The sequence below is a fragment of the Castor canadensis genome, chromosome 10 (genome assembly GCF_047511655.1).
Source record: "Castor canadensis chromosome 10, mCasCan1.hap1v2, whole genome shotgun sequence".
NCBI classification, from domain to species: domain Eukaryota; kingdom Metazoa; phylum Chordata; class Mammalia; order Rodentia; family Castoridae; genus Castor; species Castor canadensis.
Genome location: NC_133395.1, coordinates 120,511,775 through 120,532,182, shown reverse-complemented (window position 1 = coordinate 120,532,182; position 20,408 = coordinate 120,511,775). Strand labels below are relative to the sequence as shown.

The 20,408-nt window shown below is 39.3% G+C and overlaps 1 protein-coding gene across 12 annotated transcripts in view; it reads left to right on the top strand.

Annotated features, from left to right (window-relative positions):
* Cadps (calcium dependent secretion activator) overlaps window positions 1–15,463 on the top strand; it is a 450,183-nt gene extending 434,720 nt beyond the window's left edge. For all 12 annotated transcript variants that reach the window (XM_074044111.1, XM_020172817.2, XM_074044112.1 and 9 more), the window contains 2 exons: window positions 10,989–11,093; window positions 14,260–15,463. In XM_074044111.1, coding sequence (XP_073900212.1) covers window positions 10,989–11,093; window positions 14,260–14,439 — 285 coding nt within the window. In that variant the 3' untranslated portion in view covers window positions 14,440–15,463. The remainder of the gene's footprint in view (window positions 1–10,988; window positions 11,094–14,259) is intronic.
* The last annotated feature ends 4,945 nt before the right edge of the window (window positions 15,464–20,408 follow it).

The following is a 20,408-nucleotide window of genomic DNA, read 5'->3' as shown; positions in this document are numbered from 1 at the left end:
CAAGGCTCTTACCTCTCCTTATTCTATCCCACCTCCAACCCCCAACACAGCTACCATTGATAGGACTGACTTTGGTTCAAAGGCTGCAAAGTATTAAATTAGGAGTTCAAGTTTGGGCTCACCATTTTGACCATTCATTTGAAAGAGCAATGCTAAAGAATTATTTATTGTTGATATTTCACACACCCGAGGTTTAAAGAATTGAAATTTGGTCTTGACTAGATAGCTGCTTGTTTTAACAAAAGAATGTTAAGATTTTATTCAGGCCCTTTCTAAGTGGTATAAAATACAGTAAGCTTATCTTATTCATAGATTTATTACAGGTCATTTTGATCAAGTGTGATCAAAAAAATAAACAGAAATTTCAAAAACAAAAACGTTACGTTCCCAAGTGTGCATTAGGTAGCTCAGAGGACGTGGAGAAGCTCTCAGTCAGTCCCATGTTGTCAGTTGAGTTTAAATCCTTGTGGGATCTGCTGAGTATTTCCCTGCTTTCATTTTGTGAAAAATCTACCTCCCAAAATGCAAAGGGTGTCCAAAACTCAAGGTAAAGGCAAATATGCTTAATTGAAGAGATAAAGTGAAAATTGCAGATTTGTCAAAAGTGTTTTGTAGAAGTTGGGCATTGTTACAGGCGATATGAGTAAAGCAGCACCAGTATAGCACTGAACTCTATGCATCCTGACTATTTGTGGGTTTCCTTCCATGACAGCTCCTTGGAGCCACAGACCTGTAATATTGCTTGCAAATGCTAAATTCTATATATGTGTTCTTATAGAGGAAGCAAAATTTTTAGGCAAGAACAATTTAAATCTCTTTTTAAAAAATTACTTTTTAGCACAGTTATTTCCTTATAAGAAGAGGCTAAAGACAAATGAGTAGATTCTCAGAGTTCTAGGTTGTAGATAGCTCTAGTCTCTGACCCTGTGGTCTTGACAAAGCATCTCAGCCCCCAAGGAGGTACTGTCTAGCCTTCAGGACCAGACCACCTGACAAGTCTTTGCAAAGACTTCAGTGAGCTGGGTTTTTAGACATCCAAAGAATTACAAAGGTGAAGAAAAAAAACCTTTAACTAAAAAGAACATTGGGGCAGCTGGGAAAGGAAGACTATTCTGTTGATCTGTGGCCTCTGATTTGGGTGTCTGGTTATGGCTCTGTGCTTTTAGCTGAGCGTCCCAAAGCCATGGCTAGGAAATACCCGTTTCTAAGAGCAGTTGTTGAGAAGGATCAAATCTTGAATTACAGCAACTCTCAAGTGAGGTAAAAGATTGCATCTTTCAACTGTGTCCCCATTTCTGAAAGCATTTGGATAATATGCCCCTTTGGAAAGTGTTTGTTCAGCTTTTGGGGAGCATTGACAAATCCCAAAATTTCTGTGAACTGCACATAGTCATTTTGTGTTTGGCTCACTTGGAAGAGATGGCTTGTGCAGGTCAGGTTCTTTGTCATACCCTCTCTGGATCTTTGATTAGAGCACCAAGTACAACCAGATCCCTGGCAATGGTGTGACCTGAGACACAGACAGAGCTGTGGAATTGTGGCTTAGATTAATGACGCTATGGGTACTTTGGTAGAAATGTAAAGAAAGCCTGGGTGATGCTTTTCACAGGTTCTTAAATTACCCAAATTGTAAAGAAGAAATGCACATTGAAAACCTCAAACGTAAACTGTTTCATTACAGTACTTCAATACAGCAATTGAAATGGGTTGTGGGAATTTTTTTCTAATAATAACTCACTTTTGTCAGCAGAAAACAAAGTGAAGAGCTTAGTCACATGGGTGTCTTATGGGTGTGGTCAAGGTATTATCTTTCCCTTTGATTCCTTGCCAACAAACAAAATGTAATTTCTTCATTAGACAAGATTGCCAAGCCATTAATCTGACATATGGCAGTGCTGGGTTGGAAGAAGGGTACTTTCCAGAGAAAAGATAAAAATCCTCTTGCATTTATCCTGTCTCTTCAGTCCAAAAACACAGGTTGGTTAGTATGCAGTACCAAATGACCTGTTTGTTCAGGCATTTTCAGAAGAATAGAAGCTGCTCAGAAAGTTTTGAGCAACCCTCAATCACTCACCCTTGGGACTATCTGGTTTCTTATTTGTGAAGCAGTGTAGTATGATTACATAAGAATAGCTAACGCTTAGTATGTACCTAGCACTATTGTTCGCATTCTACACAAATTCCTTATTTAGACCGCACAACAACACTAAGTAGGTTTTATTAATTATCCCCATTTATCAGATGAGAGAACCAAGGCATAGAGAGGTTAAAAGGATTTCTCAAGATTCAGACATGGGAGAGTGGTGTCAAGTGCATTCGGTTAGCCACTAGGTTGCACTGCCTCTCAGATTTTTTGTTTGTTTTGTTTTTGTTTTTTGAGATATAGTCTGACTGCCCTGGAACTCATAACCCTCCTGCCTCAGCCTCCTGAGTGCTGAAGTAATAGGTGTGCACCACTGCGCCTGGCTTCTCTCAGATTTTAGCATCTGTGTTCCATCTCTTGCTGGTAACTAGACCACTTTACTTCTCTGAGTCTTCGTTTCTTCATCAGTAAATCAAAACTGTAGATGATAAAACTCAACTACAGTACTGTTTAGAGTTTAGCTCTGAACCACTCAGGCTGTTTGCTAGTGCTTTGCCTTCCTGGCACATATGGCTCAAACATGCCAGTTTCAAAGAAAATGCATATTTAAAGAAATGAACTAACAATAAGACACAGGTCTTAGTTTCAGCTATCACTCAGGCTAAGGATAAATTCAACAGAGTCACAAATTTTTATTCAAAGAAAGTGTGTGAAGATGCATATTTATGAATGGTCTGGTTGTTGGTCCTTAGATCAGATACCATAATTTTTCAGTAGCTTATTTGTAAATATTGTGTGAAATGTTATCCTCAGTTATAAACATGGGGCGATATGTCTTGGTGTGTGTATCTGTGTGCATGTATGTGTGCATGTATTTTACTAAAAATGACATACTATGGTATGCATGTGAGATATCAAAAAATTTTTTTTCTTTAGAGAAGAAAGCACAAAAATGACTAAATTTTGCACTGGACTATTTTCATTGAATTTGTGACTTTGCCTGAAATAGTTTATCTTATAGCACTTCCTGATGACATCTTTAATTTCAGAAGAAAAAATTTTAATTTTTTTTTATTATTGTTGTTCTGGGTGGGGGTACATTGGAGTATTTACAAAGGTTCTTACAATTTATCAAATATATCATACTTGAATTCATCCCCTCCACTACTCTCTTTCATCCCCCCTCCACCAATTCCTGGAACAGTTTCAACAGGTATCATTTTTGCATTTACATATATATGTATACATTATTTGCACCGTATTCATCCTCCTACCCCTTTCCCATCCCCTCTTCCTCCCCCTGGTGCCAAAACATTCTCCCAATCCCCCCACCTCCACCTCTGGGCAGAACCTGTTCTGCCCTCCTGTTCTCCAATTTTGTAGAAGAAAAAACATAAAAGATAATAAGAAAAACGTGGCTTTTTTGCTCATTTGAGATAGAGATAGCTATATAGGGAGATTCCTTGTGTTGTTTCCATGCATATATGTATTACAACCCAAATTGGTTCATCCCTACCAGTTCTCTTCACTCCTCCCTAGTCCCCTTCCCATAGTGGCCTCTGCCAGTTTAAGATCACTATGTTTGCTCCTCTACAGTGAGCACATCAACCACATTCATGTTTTTGGTTTCCTTCCCTTGCCCTATCCCTCCCATGAGTAGTCTCCCCTTAGTGTTTGACCAGTGTCCAATAATATTACTGCATTTGTTTTAGGTCTATAATTTGCATTTGAGGGAGAACATGCAATTTTTGGCCCTCTGAGCCTGACTAACTTCACCTAGGATGATGTTCTCTAGTTCCATCCATTTACTTGCGAATGACAAAATTTCATTCTTTGTGGCTGCGTAAAATTCTATTGTGCATAAATAACACATTTTCTTAATCCATTCAGCAGTAGTGGGGCATCTTGGCTGTTTCCATATTTCCATAGTTTGGCTATTAATTTTGCAAGAAATTTTCAGTGGAGATTTTACAAATTATAATATATGATTTTTTTCAGGACTGAAAATTTAATCTCTAGAACTCTGTTAGGAAGATTCAAACATTGTTACAAAAGCAACTTTTCTAAGTTGCATTTTTCCTTGAAAACAAACTGCCACAGTGATAAATTTCTTCTCCCTCCCTCCCAATTGCAGAGTTACCAACTAAAATAAAAAAAGAAGGTAGGACTATAAAAGAGAAAAAATATGTTAATTCTTGCTAAGAAATGGCATTCCTCATTTCTATCAAACTTTTTCTAATCATTTCTCTTGAGTAAGCAATGGTGGTCAGTTGTCCAATACATTTTTAAAACCACTGAGTTTTTCCAGGGAATGTCCCTGGGTCCCCATGAATTGCTTAGCTACTTTCTGAGTCCCCATGAATTGCTTAGCTACTTTCTGAGTTCATAAAATGTAGATTGTTTTCCAAACTAAGCCAAGCCTGGGCTCTGGTGAAAACAGGTTCAACAGTATTGTCCTTCCCACACAGTCTCAGAACTGAACAACTTCTCTGTAAAGACATCTAGAATAGAGCTGTGTCTGTGTAACCAGTCTCTTGAGGTTGTTTATTTGTTTGGTGAGACTGGGGTTTGAACTCAGGGCTTCACATTTGCAAAGGGGGTGCTCTACCACTTGAGCCACAGCTCCAGTCCATTTTACTCTGGTTGTTTGGAGATGGGGTTTCACAGACTTTTAGTCTGGATTGATCCTACTGAGAGCCTCCTGATGTTAGTCTCCCAGGTAGCTAGAATTACAGGTGTGAGCCACCGGTGCCTGGCTCCCTTGGGGTATTTTTAAATATTGAGGTGAGTGCATACAACACATACAGACTTAACAGCATATGTCACTGCATACTTCAAACTGACCCCACTGATTAATCGTTGTGTGTTCCTTTTGCTTATCTCCAAAATGGAACTGTTCATAGTGTCAGCCTTTGAGGAGTTAGAGTCAATCATTAAACTATATCAGGCTTATAATATGTCTTCTGCATGGTCTGAACATTTTAAGAGATCAGGTTCAATGAATAGGTAACTTTTTTCCAAAACTGTGTGCATGCTTACATGTATGTATATGTGCCCAAATGGGGTTGTAGATCAGGAATCCTGTACAAAATAATACTTGGTTGAAAACAGGAGGTTCCAAAGTGTTATAAAATGGTCTAGTCTAACAGGGAGTTTGCATAAGTTACAGAGATCAGTTATATATGGATATGGAAATACAGCGAGTGGTCACATCTCCTTCAGCCTCTAATCCTTATGTCCCCACTCATCTATATGTGACTTTATTCTGAAAACAAATGTTCTATTATCAGTAATGTCTCCTTAGAACACCAAATTAATATCAAGATTATGGAACCAAGAATTAAGACTTATCCACATAATGGTGGTCCTTGTGGCAGAAGACATACCACAGCAATCACTTGAGCATTGTTCTGTGTTGCTGATTGGGATCTATGCTGAAGCCCATCTTCTGTGAACCCTGTGTTGTTCAGTGAGGTGTTAATTTTTTCCTCTTATCTCTTAATGCAGCATGTTTCCAGCAGGTAAAGTTTCCATCCAGGCATCAGTAAACCATAGGGTAAAGACTAGGGAGAGGTGAATGCATCATTTATTGATTATGCAGTTTAGGGGGGAAACCAAAAATATAGTATTAAGAGAAATTGTTGTCATACATTTGAAAAATTAATGCACAGATTCAGTGATGAACAAATTATTTAAATTTTAGTTAAAGTCAGTATTCAGTTTTGCTCTCATACAACCCTGTCTCACCGTAATCCTGGCCATAGTAAACCCTGATGTTGCAAAGAGACATTTTGTGTGTAAGGTTCTCTCTACATGAAGTCAATATGTTTGAGGGACCTGAGTATACTAGATCAAGAAAATTTCTTTGTGTTTCAAACTGAAAGTAGATCTGTTAGATTTCTCTGAGTAAGAACAGTGGGCTAAGTTTTTATTGTGTGCTTACTATGTGGTAGTTACCCTGCTAGATTCTTTCTATAAGTTATTTCTTTCAGTGCTCATGGTAATCCTATGAAGTTGGTACTGGCATAATCCCAAGAGGAGACTGAGGGTCAGAAACTTAAGCAGTTTGCTTGAGACTGTCCAGCTAACAAGTAGCCAACCAACCTAGGGTGAAAAGCAGTACTTTTCCCCTCAGGTATGAGAAGTCTGTCATCACGTTGGTGAGTGCTTTTAACTCAAGATTTAATGTAAATTAATATAGATTTAAGATGTCCTTTATGCACCCAGGGTAGCTTTATAAGTTTGGGGGGTAACCTATCACAGAATAAGCTTTCAAGGGGAAGACATTGCTAAGAGCGACTTGTGTGCCATCTAAGGCTTATGTGTGAATGCCAAAGACATCCCAATGGGGGAATGTCCTCCACCACTACTCTTTCTGTTCTCTCCCTTGTTTGGGTTGAGAGACAGAGAGGAGAGAGGCGAGAGATGATTATGTGTTGATAATGATGATGGTGGTGGTTGTGATGGTTGGAATGGAGGAGGTGATGGCGGTCATAGCAACCAATGTTTATTGCAGTCTTGTTATGTGTCACATACTGGAATGAGTGCTTTCCTAGCATTATTTCATTTACTCATAAGGAAAAAACCTATAAATAGCTGATCAGTCCCCGTTTTCATCAGGAAACTGAGTGTCTCAGAATATAAGTAACTTGTTCAAGATTACAAACTCAGGTGTGCATTAGGGCCTGTGCTCTTTTTTTGGGGGGGGTTGTAAATAACTTTTATTTTGGTATAATTATTCTATTTCATTATTAGTTATTGCTAATCTTCAATTATGCATATTTTATAAACTAAATCTTATCATACATATCTATGCATAGAAAAAACATAGTATATACTAGGTTTGGTACTGCCTGTGGTTTCAGGCACCCAGCAGGGGACTTAGAATGTGTGCCTGTAGATAAGGAAGAATGACAGTACCAATCATACATCAGTGGAGAAACAGCTAGAATTGCATTAGCACATCAACATATGAGAAGTTCTATAGACACAATTCCTACCAAGGAATTCATTCTTTCCTGAAGTTAAAAAACCAAACAAAACCCACACCTTGTTTCATAATATAGGGTCTGTGCTCTTAACCGCTACTGTGTAGAAAGGAAGAGAGAAAGCCAAGCGTGGTTGCACATGCCTGTAGTTGCACATGGGGAGGCTGAGGCAGGAAGATCCCATGTGTCCAGAACTTCTAGGACAATCAGGATAACACAGTGAAATGACAGCTCCAAAAAACAGAAAAAAGAGGGAGGGAAGGAAGAAAGGAAGGAAAGAAAGACTAAGTGGCAAAGTTTTCTATCAGTCTTCCAGCTCCTTTTTAAAGAGCCTTTAGATTCAGCTGCAGCTACTGGTGAAGTTTTCAACTTTCCAAAAGCCCTGAAATCTGCAGATCACAACTCTAATGGACATCCCTTTATGTTCCAAGTCCAAAACCTTCACAGAATTATCTCTCAGGGACATAATTTAAGGAGCCCAGGCTATTGGAAATTTTATTTCTCTAAATCTTTTCTAGAATTGAAATAACCTTATTTGGGAAGTTTCAAATTAATATTCCTGAGTTAAGGGGAGGCAACCAAGGAGTTGTTATTATAATTACATACTTAATGCATGTTGTCAGCTCACAATTTTATTTCTACAGATTTAGAGTAAGTACATTTTATCAAAAATTTAGTGCCCAGGTGTTAGGATAGCTCCAGAAAAGGCATATCTGAACCAAAGACAAAACAAAATGGGGCAAACTTAAAATGTTTTATGAATTTCCTCTTTTGAAGAATCATAACAAATCTGCTCCATTAGCACTGATCTCAAATAAAGCAAACCTGATTAATGAGCACTGTGCACCATGAGCAAGAGCTGGAAAAACCCAGACACACAGTGAAGTGCTGATAAATGTCTAAGGATTGACTTTCAGGGAGAGAGAGCCCTGGTTTGTGGTGTTTGCCAGTTTCTACAATGTAAAAACCTCTGCTATGACCTGATTCTAGTTATCCAGTTGAAATCCCTAAATACAGAATTAGGAAGAGATACATAAGATTACTATAGTGACCAGTACACTACTGTATCTGCTTAGCAGGGAGAAATGTCAGATGATCAGCTGTTTCAGTCCAATGGCCACACCGGAGAATGGCCATTTCTGGAGTCAGTAACTGTGTGAACTTGGGCAAGTCTCTTCCCCTCTCTGGGCATTTGTTTCCTCCTCTCCAAAGGATAATATGGATGATCTCTTCACCTCTAAAATCTTAAAGTTCTAGAAGGCAGTGAGTTCCTCCTTTCTCTGACATCCAAATGCCTTTAAACGCCTTTCTGGAAAACCAAGTTAGTGCTGTGCTGTATCCAAAAGAGCCTCCAATTTCAACTACTGAGCATAAGGTTTGGAAAGGAGTGACTTACTCCCTTTTGCCTCTTTCGATGTGTAGCCAATGGGGCATCATACATTTTTTACACTTCTTTTGCTAGATGTGAGATCCAGGAGGAAAAGCATGGGTGTTCCAGGGACTTCTTGCTCTCCTGGGGTGGGAATCTGTATGATGCACGGATTCTTGCTGTATGCATTTCCTACCTCCCTTCCCTTTCCACAGCAGAACAAGACTCTTGACGGTATCCTACCTTTTATTTGTATTTTATATTTGTATTTTTTACTACTTAAAAAGCCATTTACAAGAGTGGGAACTGTCTACATAAAATGGAAGGGGGGTGCTATATTTTTTTTCCTGAAAGGTGGCATGTCTCTCAGCAAAGAGAAAAAGGCATGTTGTACAAGGCTTGCTGGCAGTGATATAAGCCAGCGCCGGTTTGCCTGTTGTCACAGCCAAAGAAAAATGCCACCTCTGCCTAGAAGCCAGAGTGCCACACTCCTCTTTTGTGTCCCAGAGATGTACCCATCATGAGGCCCTAGGCATGTAAGTGTGACCAGGTTTTCCACAGGACTACTTGAAGGTCATCTTCCAACCCCAGGAGGCCAAGGCCAAGGGAAAGTTGCTTCTGGCTCAAAATAGGTTGTTTTGAGCTCCCAGATTGCATGGCAGATACAGCAAGTGAATGCAGACTTGAAGACCTGGATGAGCACAAGCCAGCCCCCCATTTCTAAGAGTAAGTTAGGGCTGTATGTACACCCCAGGAACCAGTGACAGTCCCTTCTCTGGACCACTTCTGAACAAACCCAGATGCAGTGGCACAAAACACTTTAGAATCCCAAGGCAGGAGGTGCCAAAAACACCTCTCCCCACCCCCAACAACCACTACACAAAAAAGTTTCAGTAAAATATTCTCAGCCCGAGAGTGGAAGACCTGTCCATGCCTAAAGCAACTTGACCCTAGCAATCACCATCCTCTCTGGAGTAAACGACACATCTGGACAGGGGGGTGGGGAGGAATCCCCCACTCCCCAGCCTCCTCCTTTCTGGGGAGGGACAGAAGGTTCCTAAAACTGACAGTTTCGCCTCCATGATCTTTAAAAGAGCAGAAGTTGGCTGTGAGGCTGCCTCGATTGGGGTAGTGTGGTCTCTGTGGAGGCTGGGCTCCAAGGAGAGCCACAATTGGCTCTGCTGAGGAATGAGCCTAGAGAGGAGAGATTGCAAGGAGGGCTTTGCTACGCCATGGCTGAGACTGTCGTTTCTTGCAAGGTGAAACTTGGCAGTTTTACCTTGCAAGTAAAAACCCAAATTAATTTAAAAAGAAATTAAGTCAGAAACAAGGCTTCGGAAAAACTGTGAGTGTTAGGCATAAACTGATTTTGGATGATCTTTAGGTGAGAAAGGGTGGAGTTACCATCAGAAACATGTTTTTATTTATGCTTTTCGAGTCCCCACTGGTGTGCGATGTGTGTGCATGTGTGTGTGTGTGTGTGCGCGCATGTGTATTGGTTAACATGAGAGTATGCATCGTCTCAATTCTCCTCTAACTACTCTCTTTTTTTGCATCTTTTCTGTGCACAGTTCATATAGATGCCCTATAAATAAATATATAGGTCCATCCACACCTTTTCATTTTATTTGTAAATTGTTTGGTATAAGCGGCAGAGCGTAATGAAACCTGGTGAAGTTTAAAAGATTAGATTTTTTTTCATACTGACACTTCATAACACTGTTCATATGTCTCTGAGTGAGATTTATGAATATATGAGCAGTACTGCAAAATTATACTGCACCAGAGACTTCCTGCACCACAGGGGTGGCAGTCTAAAGTGACACAGCTTCAAGCATTTTTCACAGACGAGAAGCAAAATTTAACCCCCTTAAGGGGAAGTATGATTTCAACAGCTTGAAATGAGCTCATTTGTAGATGTTTTTTTTCCCTCTCATATTCCATAATTTTTTGGTGTTAAGATTAAAACAGATTGCATAGCCAAAGCAAGGGCACATAAGCTGCCCAGTACAGTTTGGCCCTTAAAGAGATATCCTCCTTCATTGTCTTTATCAGGAATGTCCCAGTCTAGGAAATGAAAGTAAATGCCTCCCCCAGTTCCTAGAACTCCCAGTATGATTTCCAGAATTGTACTTAGCACGTGGGATCTGGGCTTTTCAAAAGGTAAGTAGCAATACACAGTCAGTGCAGAAGCCCCCATTTCTGTGGGCCTGGAAGAAAATAGCATTAGGAAATAAGCAATGCCTTGAATCTCAACTGAGTGAAATTAACCAATTCAGAAGAAAATCCCCAACAGCCAAAGATGGCTTCCAGGAATGGACTATATATGAACTGAACAGAGTAGAGGAGTTCTACATTAGATTGCAAGTATGTCATTTAGACGTGATTTTGTGAAAATTAACGTTCATGATCTCTGTGCTCTCAAATCCTCTTTAACTATCTTGTTTCCTCCTGGAACAGAGTAGAGTGTTCAAATGTGGCCCATTCCTTCCCTGCCCTATAAATACTCCATGATATGTTGGCTGGAGAACTTTTGTCTCTTTTTCAGCAATGGTACAACAGCTCCATGAATGTAATCTGCACCTGGTTGACGGACCGGATGGATTTACAGCTTCACATATATCAGTTGAAAACACTAATTAGGATGGTAAAGGTAAACGAAAAATAATTATCCTTCTTTGCTAATAACTGACTGAAATATATCTTATTGGCAAGCTAGCGCTTTTGTAACAAAGAATATTTGTTTACATATACAATGAGGTGATTTCTAAAACAGCATCTCATATAAGAAAATCCTATGAAATCACTTGGTGATTGCTGGTTAATTTCTTAGTCAGACATCAAAGGAAACTTTAATGAAAAGGAATTTGATATCTTTATCCATGTAGGGAAATACTTTGTATATTTACCATGCAAAAATACTACAGAAGCCCTTGCATTAAAGTTTCAAAAGCTGCCATTATGTAAATCACATAAATTACCAATTTCATTTATGGTTTAATTAAATAAAATTTTGCCACAATTAATTTAATGGAAATATTTACCTCCAGCTATTTCTAAATATGTCCTGTGATCATTATCAGAATGCAAATCAATATTGTTCTCATAGTTAATTGAAGTAGTTTCTCTTACAATGCGTGTATACAATCAAATGTAAAGGATCACAAAGGTGAGATAACATACCCTAAAAGTAGCTTTTTTTCCCTGTTCTTACACCGTGGACTAATGATAATTATTTCAGCGTGAAATCTCAGTGGTTTACATGAAATAATAAGATCACAGAAGGGGGTAAATACGTTTTTGATCATTTCAGTTTCCATTTGATGCTTTACTGTAGAGGGTTATAAAACATTTCTATGCAAAACTACCATTCAAAGCACAAAATCACCTTTAAAATATTTTAACAATAAACATAGCTGAATTTTTATTTCTTAACAGATTGCCAGAAGTCTCCCTACCCCATTTCTTGGTCTCCTTTGGATTAGCCCCACTCCCAAAGGTGATCTTCTGCCCCAGTGCTGACTTAAAACCAATTAGTATTCTGTTGTGTGTAATTAAAGAGAGTTATTATCATCTGCATTTGATCTCACAAAGCATCCACCCAGCAAAGGTTACAGACAGCAGAGTACTGCACCTCTTATAAAAGAAACACGTGCTCAAACTATGGACCCAGCCCAATTTTCCTATTTTTGTTCCCTCAGTTCCTTAAGGCAAGCTCACTAGCCATTGGCAGACCCCTTGAATTCCATGTTCTCAGTATAAATACACTTGGCAGGGGGGATTTCTCTTTCACCTTTTCTGGGTAGATATGAAAATAAGACATAATTTTAATAATAAAAATTTAATTTAACTTAATCATCTCCAGATTTGTGTTGAGATTAGCAATATTTTATTAAGAAAAACTGTAAGTCAGAAAGGAGATTCAACTTTTTCCACCTGCAAAAAAAAAAAAAAAAAGAAAACCACATATATAGAAATGAACCACAGAGAAATGACACAGAAATGTCACTACCAGAGGAATCCCTTCATTTTCACCAAAATTGGGCCCAGCTTAACTCATGCCACAACACAGAGTGGTGAAGCAGAATTCTCCAGGTCTGTACCCAGCACATGACCAAGAGTGTCCTTCTCCAGGGCAAATTTCCAAGGATGTTTGGCTTTTTCTGCTTCAACAGATACTTCTTTTATTTGTCCATTTATTCATTATCCAGTGAGCATGTTATTCATTCATCCAACATTGAACAAAGATTAGATGAATCCTCCTTGTATTCAAAAATGACTAGATGTGGTCCCTGCCCTTAGGCATTTAGAGTCTAGTTGGAGTATCACACTGCTCTGAAATTTGAGTAAAAGGGAAAACACTCAAGTACATTTACTTTCGTTTTTTCAACCCAATTCTGGCAACAATTATGTTATTCTAAGTCATCACAAAACAGTTGATTGAAAAGTTCAAAAATTCCAGTTAGTCATCTAGCTCTCTGATCTGCCCCATGCCTTGCATTTACATCAAGATGGAGACAGGTCAGGTAGCTACCTGTTTTCTTCCTCCTCTTCAGAGGGCCTGTAGCTTGATCTGTGATTTAGGATGAGCTTATAATTTAATGTCTAGACCAGGTTACTTTTAAGATGGACAAAAATGCAAGGCATAATTAGTCATGCTGGAAAAATGAGCGAAAGATGGCAAAGGGGGCATATGGTCAGCCCAATATGCATTATTGAGCCAAGTCACTAACTGTGGAGTCATTACAACTTATGACCTTCAAACAGAGTTGACCTTGTGATTGTGGATACCGTGACTGCCTTAGATAGACTATTAGAAACAGAAATAATGGTGGAATGATGTTGAAATACAATAAGGTTTTTCTCCTGCCCCAGTGACAATCTTCCTATATCAATAGGAGAAGCAAACAGCAGAATAAGTAGCTGAAATTATATGCGGTGTGCTGAGAAGACTTGTAGTTAGAAAGAGACCTTTTTTAAAAAAATAAATTATGAAGTAGACAACAGCCAGATGCTTCCGGTCACGTTCAATTAACACAGGGATTTCTAGAAAAACAGTCCTTAGGATACCTAAGGAAATCCGAGAGAAATTGCCTGAAGGAACAAAGAAAGAACTTGTGGTGCAGAAGTACCAAACCATTGTTCTTGAAAAAGAGCCAAATTTCTTCCCTGAGAGCATAAAGTTGCGAACAGATAGATACAGTTCTTTCTCAAGGAGATGAGAAATGAGTCACATGTCTGCAACATATTGATGAGGCATTAGCGCTCCATCTTTCCCGTAATTGTTGCTGCCTGTAATAGGCTTTATCTACAACATACATATGTCTGTCTTGTGAATGAGACAGGGGAGTATGGGCTCATGCAATTATAAGACTCAAAAATTCTGAAGACCAGGCTGCATCAGAAATCACAAAATACCATAATCAGTTGATCCATTATTGAAATGTTATAGCCCCTTCCACAGTCATATTGTTACGCTAACCTAAGACAAAGAACGAGACCAAAAAAAAAAAAAAACAAGAATCAAAACAATTATGGGATATTTCCCTGTGTGGAACTGAATAAACACAAGCTTATGTTCTTTGCTTTGTCTCATCTAATACAGTTTATCCTGTCACAATTTCTCATTTTCTGTCATTCAGTGAATCTCAGTTTTCAGTACAAGTGAAATGTGAGCATGGTGACTTTTTATTCTGCAATGCAGAATAATGACACTTAGCTGATGGTCAGAACTCTCACATCTACATCTGCTTCACATCTTCTCCCTCCCCCCCTTGCAGATGAGATCTCCTTTATCACTTCATCTTTTCCCTCCTTAGAAAACCTATAGAGATTTCCGATTGCAAGGAGTCCTGGATTCTACCTTAAACAGCAAGACCTATGAGACCATCCGGAACCGTCTCACTGTGGAGGAAGCCACAGCCTCAGTGAGCGAGGGTGGGGGCCTGCAAGGAATCAGCATGAAGGACAGTGATGAGGAAGATGAAGAAGATGACTAGACTGTTGGTCCTAGAGTCCACTGGGAGGGAGTCCTGTAATCAATGCATGTCCTTAGTCTGTTAGTTAACCCCATTAGGGAATTTTTCTGTCAACTACCATGCCCATGAGATGTTTACCAACACAATTGCCATTTTAGCTATGTGGTACCAAGACTAGCAAATGACTTTCACATCCATTGGTTTCCTGATTTCCATGTCTATATGTTCACAAGCAATATGGAACACCATTCTTTAAATACTGTTATGGAGAATACATAGTTCAACTGCTAGGTGTGTCTCTGTTATCAGCAGTGAGATGATGCCTCATTCATGTACTCTGTGTGAATTGATGGGAAATGAAGGTGAAGGGCAGGTATGATGAGTACTTTCACTTCTTTGTTTCATCTATGTGAATATTTAAATGAATACATAATAAATTAATTTGATTAAGCACATAACTCTGCTTTGTTTTTGTTTTGGTAAAAACCAAAGGCAAGTCTCCAACAACCAACTTTGGTTCTTTCTTTCCTCCTAAAACAAAAAGATAAAATGAACCCCTTGTGTTCTGTTTAGCCCAACCTTTATATAGTTAGCCAAAAAGGCCGCATATCAGTGGGTTAATTATCTTACTTGCAATGACAAAGGGGCGATCCTATCTTGACTTAGCATCAAGCACAGTTCAGAACAACTGTCTTCTGTCAAAATTAATCCTATTAAATGTTACATTTGGCTTTTGTGTCTCAATAACTGTATGTAAAAAACCTGACTACTTAAATTACAATCCTAGACTACAAATGTGTTTATAATACGATATGGGTATTTCCTTCAGTAGATTGTAATCATAATTTAAATTATTTTGTTCCACACTGTTTTTTATATCTGTCATGTACATTGCATTTTGATCTGTAACTGCACGACTCTGGGGTCCGCTGCAGAGCTATTTCTGTGTAAAGTAGTGGCTCCATCTTGCTTTTGCCTTATATAAAGCCTACAGTTATGAAAGTGTGGGAGCTGTGGCTTCTCAATAAATAACTATTCAAACGTCCGAAGAGTATACATTTGAGTCTGTCTTCCTCCATCTCCTTTGAAAGCCAGAAGTGAAACATCTGAAGCAGGAAGAACTAGAAATGAGGAGAAAGAGGCAATTTTCATAGAGTGTTCTTGACACCATTGGAGTGGCTTGTTTTCAAATGCTTGTAGTTCTTCATGAGAGACTGCCTAGAATGCTATTAATTCAGACACCACTAATTCAGGATCTGTGGGCATTTGGACATGTTAGGCAGATTATGCTTGCATTACAGGATAAATAAGGGTTTGCTAAGCAAGTGAGCACTGTAAACGAGGAAAATGTTTTTCCTGAAGGAAAAGAAGGCCAACAAACTGTTTTTAAGCACCACTTTAACAGCAGTGTTTGCATTCAAACAAAGTGTGTGCCAATTATATATGATTCTTATATATTTGTTAAAGCATTTTACAAGATTCTCTAAGATAGGGAGTACTCTTCTCGCTCCCCAGCCCCTGTCAGCCATATAATTACTTGAAATCAATGGAAAGAAATCAAATGTGTGGTGCCTTATTTGGTTCATTTGGGTCTGTCACTATACCAGGCTGACCTTTCCTTGGGACTACCAGAGACTGTAGGGAAACATCTGCTTTTCCAAGAGGACCAGGTAGTTCTCTACAAAACAACCCTACAGAAAGCACCCCCCACTCTGTGTAGTCCTTGAGATCTGCAGGTGCAAATCAACAATACTTCCTGTTCTTAGTGGGTTTACAAGAAATCCCACTTACATGCATTTTGCATACATTACCTCACATAAATCTCCTAGCAATCATAGGAGGAGAAGACTGTGATTTCAGGTAAAGAAATTAAGGTTAAAAATTAAGTTAATTTGCCCAGTGGTTACACAACTTCACACAGAGGCATTATTCCAGAATGCTAGCATAAGTGTGGCAACAAAAAAATGTGAGCCTGTAAGATGGTGACATAGGAGAAAACTGTGCCCAAGGACACATGGTTAAGTTGCAGTAGAAAAGCTTAGATTTTTTTTCAAAATATATTTTTATTATATTTTGAGTTACAAAACTAAAGCATATTTCTTGTAACAATTGCAAACAATTGAAAAATGTGCAAAGTAAAGGGAGAGCATTTGCCCAGTGTTTAAAAGTTGGAAAAAGAAGGAAAATATTCAGGATTCCCAGAGGGGAGCTAAGTGAGCAGGTTAGATAACCAAAGGGCACAGTCCAAAAAACTTGTAAAGGGAACCAAGTCAGGCAGGGTGCAGTGGTTCATGCCTATAACCCTAGTTATTCAGGAAGCAGAGATCAGAAGGATCTCAATTCCAGGCCAGCCTGGGCAAAAAGTTCATAAGACTCCCATCTCAATCAATGACTGGGCATGGTGGTGCATGCCTATTATCCCAGCCATGCAGAGAGGCACAAACAGAAGGATTTTAGTCCAGGCCAGCCCAGGCATCAATTTGAGATCCTATCTCAAAAATAACCAATGTGAAAAGGGCTGAGTGGATTAAGTGGTAGAGTCTCTGCCTACCAAGCATTAGTTCAAACCCCAGGGCTGCCAAAAGAACCACCCCCCCAAAAAAAAAAAAAAAAAAAAACCCAAGTCAGAAAGACTGTGTCTCCAAAATCAAGGTCAAGGTCAACAAACAAAACAAGATTGCTCAAAAAGAATGCACCATCCCCTAGCACAAAAATCCTGTTCAGTATCATCCCCCAAGGTGGTAACATGGAAGAAGGGCTGTGGCAAAGGAAGCGACATCAGAAGAGATCAGAGAGGAAGTACTGACCAATTTCAACCTTAGGTTATCTTTGCCACAAACACAAAGCTCAGAAGACCATTTCAGTGTCTTGAGCTTTCTTCTTCATTTCTCTTGAGCTTTCTCTTTCCCCTTTTTATTTTATTAGAATATTATTATACACACACACACACACACACAGAAGAATACACCTATCCTAAGCTCAATGATTTAGCACAGAACGAACACACTCATAGAACAGTGACCAAGACAAGAACTAGAACATAGTGAACAGTGCCTGGCATGTCCCATATCCGTGAGACTTTCTGGCTTCAACCTCTCTCTTTTTTGTGGTTTTTTTTTTTTTTGGTGGGACTGGGATTTGAATTCAGGGCTTCATGCTTGCAAGCAGGCATTCTATCACTTGAGCCATACCTCCAACTGATTATTTTGCAGATGGGATCTCTTGAACTATTTACCTGGGCTGGCCTCAAACCGTGATCCTCCTGATCTCAGCCTCCCAAGTAGCTAGGATTACAGGATTGAGCCACTATGCTAGGCAACCTGTCCTGATTTGCCAAAGGAAACCACCATTCTTCTCTCTAATCTAGATTAATTTGCCTATTTTAATCTTCTATTTAATTACAGTCACAGTGCACAATGATACCTGGCTACTCTGCATATTTTGTGGATGTAGTTGTGGTTTGTTTCTTTTTGTTACTCTATAAAATTCTGATACATGAATATGCCACAGTTGATTTATCTATGTCAATGTTTTCCACTTGGGGCCATTATGAACAATGTAGCTGTGAATATTTTTGTACAGACCATGGGTAAGGCATGTCCATTTTAGAAAATACTGACAGTTTTCCATAGAAGGTACCTAAAGTTTTGCCCTCACTAGTGTGTCACTGTCTCTGTTCCTCATCCTCGGCAACATCTGGTATTGTCACTCTTTAATTTTTGCCATTCTAGTACATGGTGTGATGATTTATAATTGTAGTTCACTGCCTACAAAAATGGAGTTGATTGCCTTTTAATATGTACTGGTTATTTGAATAGCCTCTTCGTGAGGTGCACGTTTTAGTCTTTTTCCCTTTTGTTGAAAGAGGAAAAATTCCAGAGCCATTTGAAGGCTGATGGGGAAGAGGCAATAGGAAAAAGTGCCAGATGCATAAATGTGTGTCAAGGACTATGATAACTTAACTGAAAAACTTTCACTCTATTAATAATTGGTCCACCAATAGTTGAGTACGCTCTGGCCGGGCACCTTGCTGGGAACACCAGATTCTCTGATCCATTCCCACTGATCAGCCAGGGGCAGGGAAGGAAAATCCTTCTGAAAAGCAAATGTGATCTGTTGCCTCTCTAATTAAAAAGCATCCAGTCATCCCCACTGTCTCTTAGAATGAAGCCCAAACACCTTACAGTGGTGTACAAGGTCGTATAGGATCTGATCCTTACCTACTACCCCAGGTGCTTCTCTTAACCCCTTTCTTCTTCTTCTTCTTACTATGGAATCCACTCTCAACACCTTTCACTTCCTGCTGTGCACCGGCTCTTCCCACCTGGGGTCCTCCCCAGAAACATGCCATCTCATCCTTTGAATCCCAGGTAACAGACCTCCCCACGGGAGCATTTCCAAACCCCACCCTCAGCTCAGCATCCCTTTCTTCAGTATATATGCTCTACTTCTCTTTTGTAGTGTTCATTACACTAAGAATGAGGGGATTATTCACATTATTGTGTGTTTCATATCACTTTTCCCCATTTCAGGGGAGTGTGGGCAGCTCCAGCTTTCTCACTCGAGCTCCAGAGCACTTATAAATACAGACTAACAAATGAAGGCTGGACGGACATGGATAGAGATGGTTTGCTTGCTCTTCCCTTAGAATCTTTAGGTGTTATGAGTCTTCAGAAGTCTCCCATAGATTAAATGATCTAAAACTCAGAGGAGGGGAAGGAAACAGGACTTGAGCGCATAGAAAAGGCAGGAGGAACAATGCACTTTAGCCCACAGAGGCAAGGGGCTGAAACGCCACAGAGATGGAAACTTTCTTCTCTTGTGGATTCCCAGTGCACACAGCAGTCACTCTGCAAAAGTATGTTGAGTTGGACATGAAGGAACATAGTCGATATATTAAAGAAGCCCACTTCCTGGAGAGATGTATTCAGGAGGAGATTGAAGGGCCCACACTTTGTTGCCTTTAGTTTGGGTTTGTTGATCTGCATAGCCAACAGCTAACCAATGTTTTTCTTTTGCCATACATTTAAAGAAATGTTTTAAGTTTCAAAAAGTCAAATATAACAGAATCATACGAGACAAAAAGTTCAAGCTTTTCTCCCACCAACCCATTTCTCTAAAGTAGGCACTGCTAACAGATGAGCAAATACTCTTCCAAATGTGTTCAGATCATATACAAGCATCTTAGATATACACCAATACATACGATATATATTTACACAAAAGGGGATCATCCTGAACCTACTATTTGGCAAAACATATTCTTCAGTTAACGTGTGGGATCATTTCTACGCCTGCACATACAGTCTTTCCATATTATTTTGGTAACAAGTGTGATGTATTTAAGGGGATTTTCTGGTCATAGAAGAAACAGGAGCCACGTAAGGTAAACTGAAAATCCAGGATGAAATTGGGATGGATCAAAACATAATGGAGGAAATGAGCCATCTGTGGAAGTGACCCAAGAGCCTGTTAGAAAATGTGTGACTAAAGAATTTATGAAACTCCCCCCAATCCAATCACAGTCTAACTGCACAGTATTACAGTTATCTGTTTATATGTCTGCCTTTCTGCTAGACTGCCAAGTCCTTGAGGTCAGAGACTGTGCCTGGGATACAGTAGGCATTCAATAAATGTTGACTGACTTGAATAGGTGAACCTCAGACAAGCACATCTGAGTATAATTATGGCCAAGAAAACAACTAAATTTATGGCCATATGCTCTATTATTAAGAAGGTGGCAAGTTTCACTATCTTTAGAAAAGACATTCACCTCACACAAACGTGACCTAAATTTCCAATAGGAATGAACAATCCATACAGTCATAAGTTTGAGTATCTATAAGAATTTTCAGAAGTCAACCAGACCCAAGAGTTGTATCCATTGCTTGAATACCAAATTTTTTTTGTCTTTTTTTTTAATTTTTATTTTATTCATATGTGCATACAATGATTGGGTCATTTCTCCCCCTTACCCCCCATTACCCCCC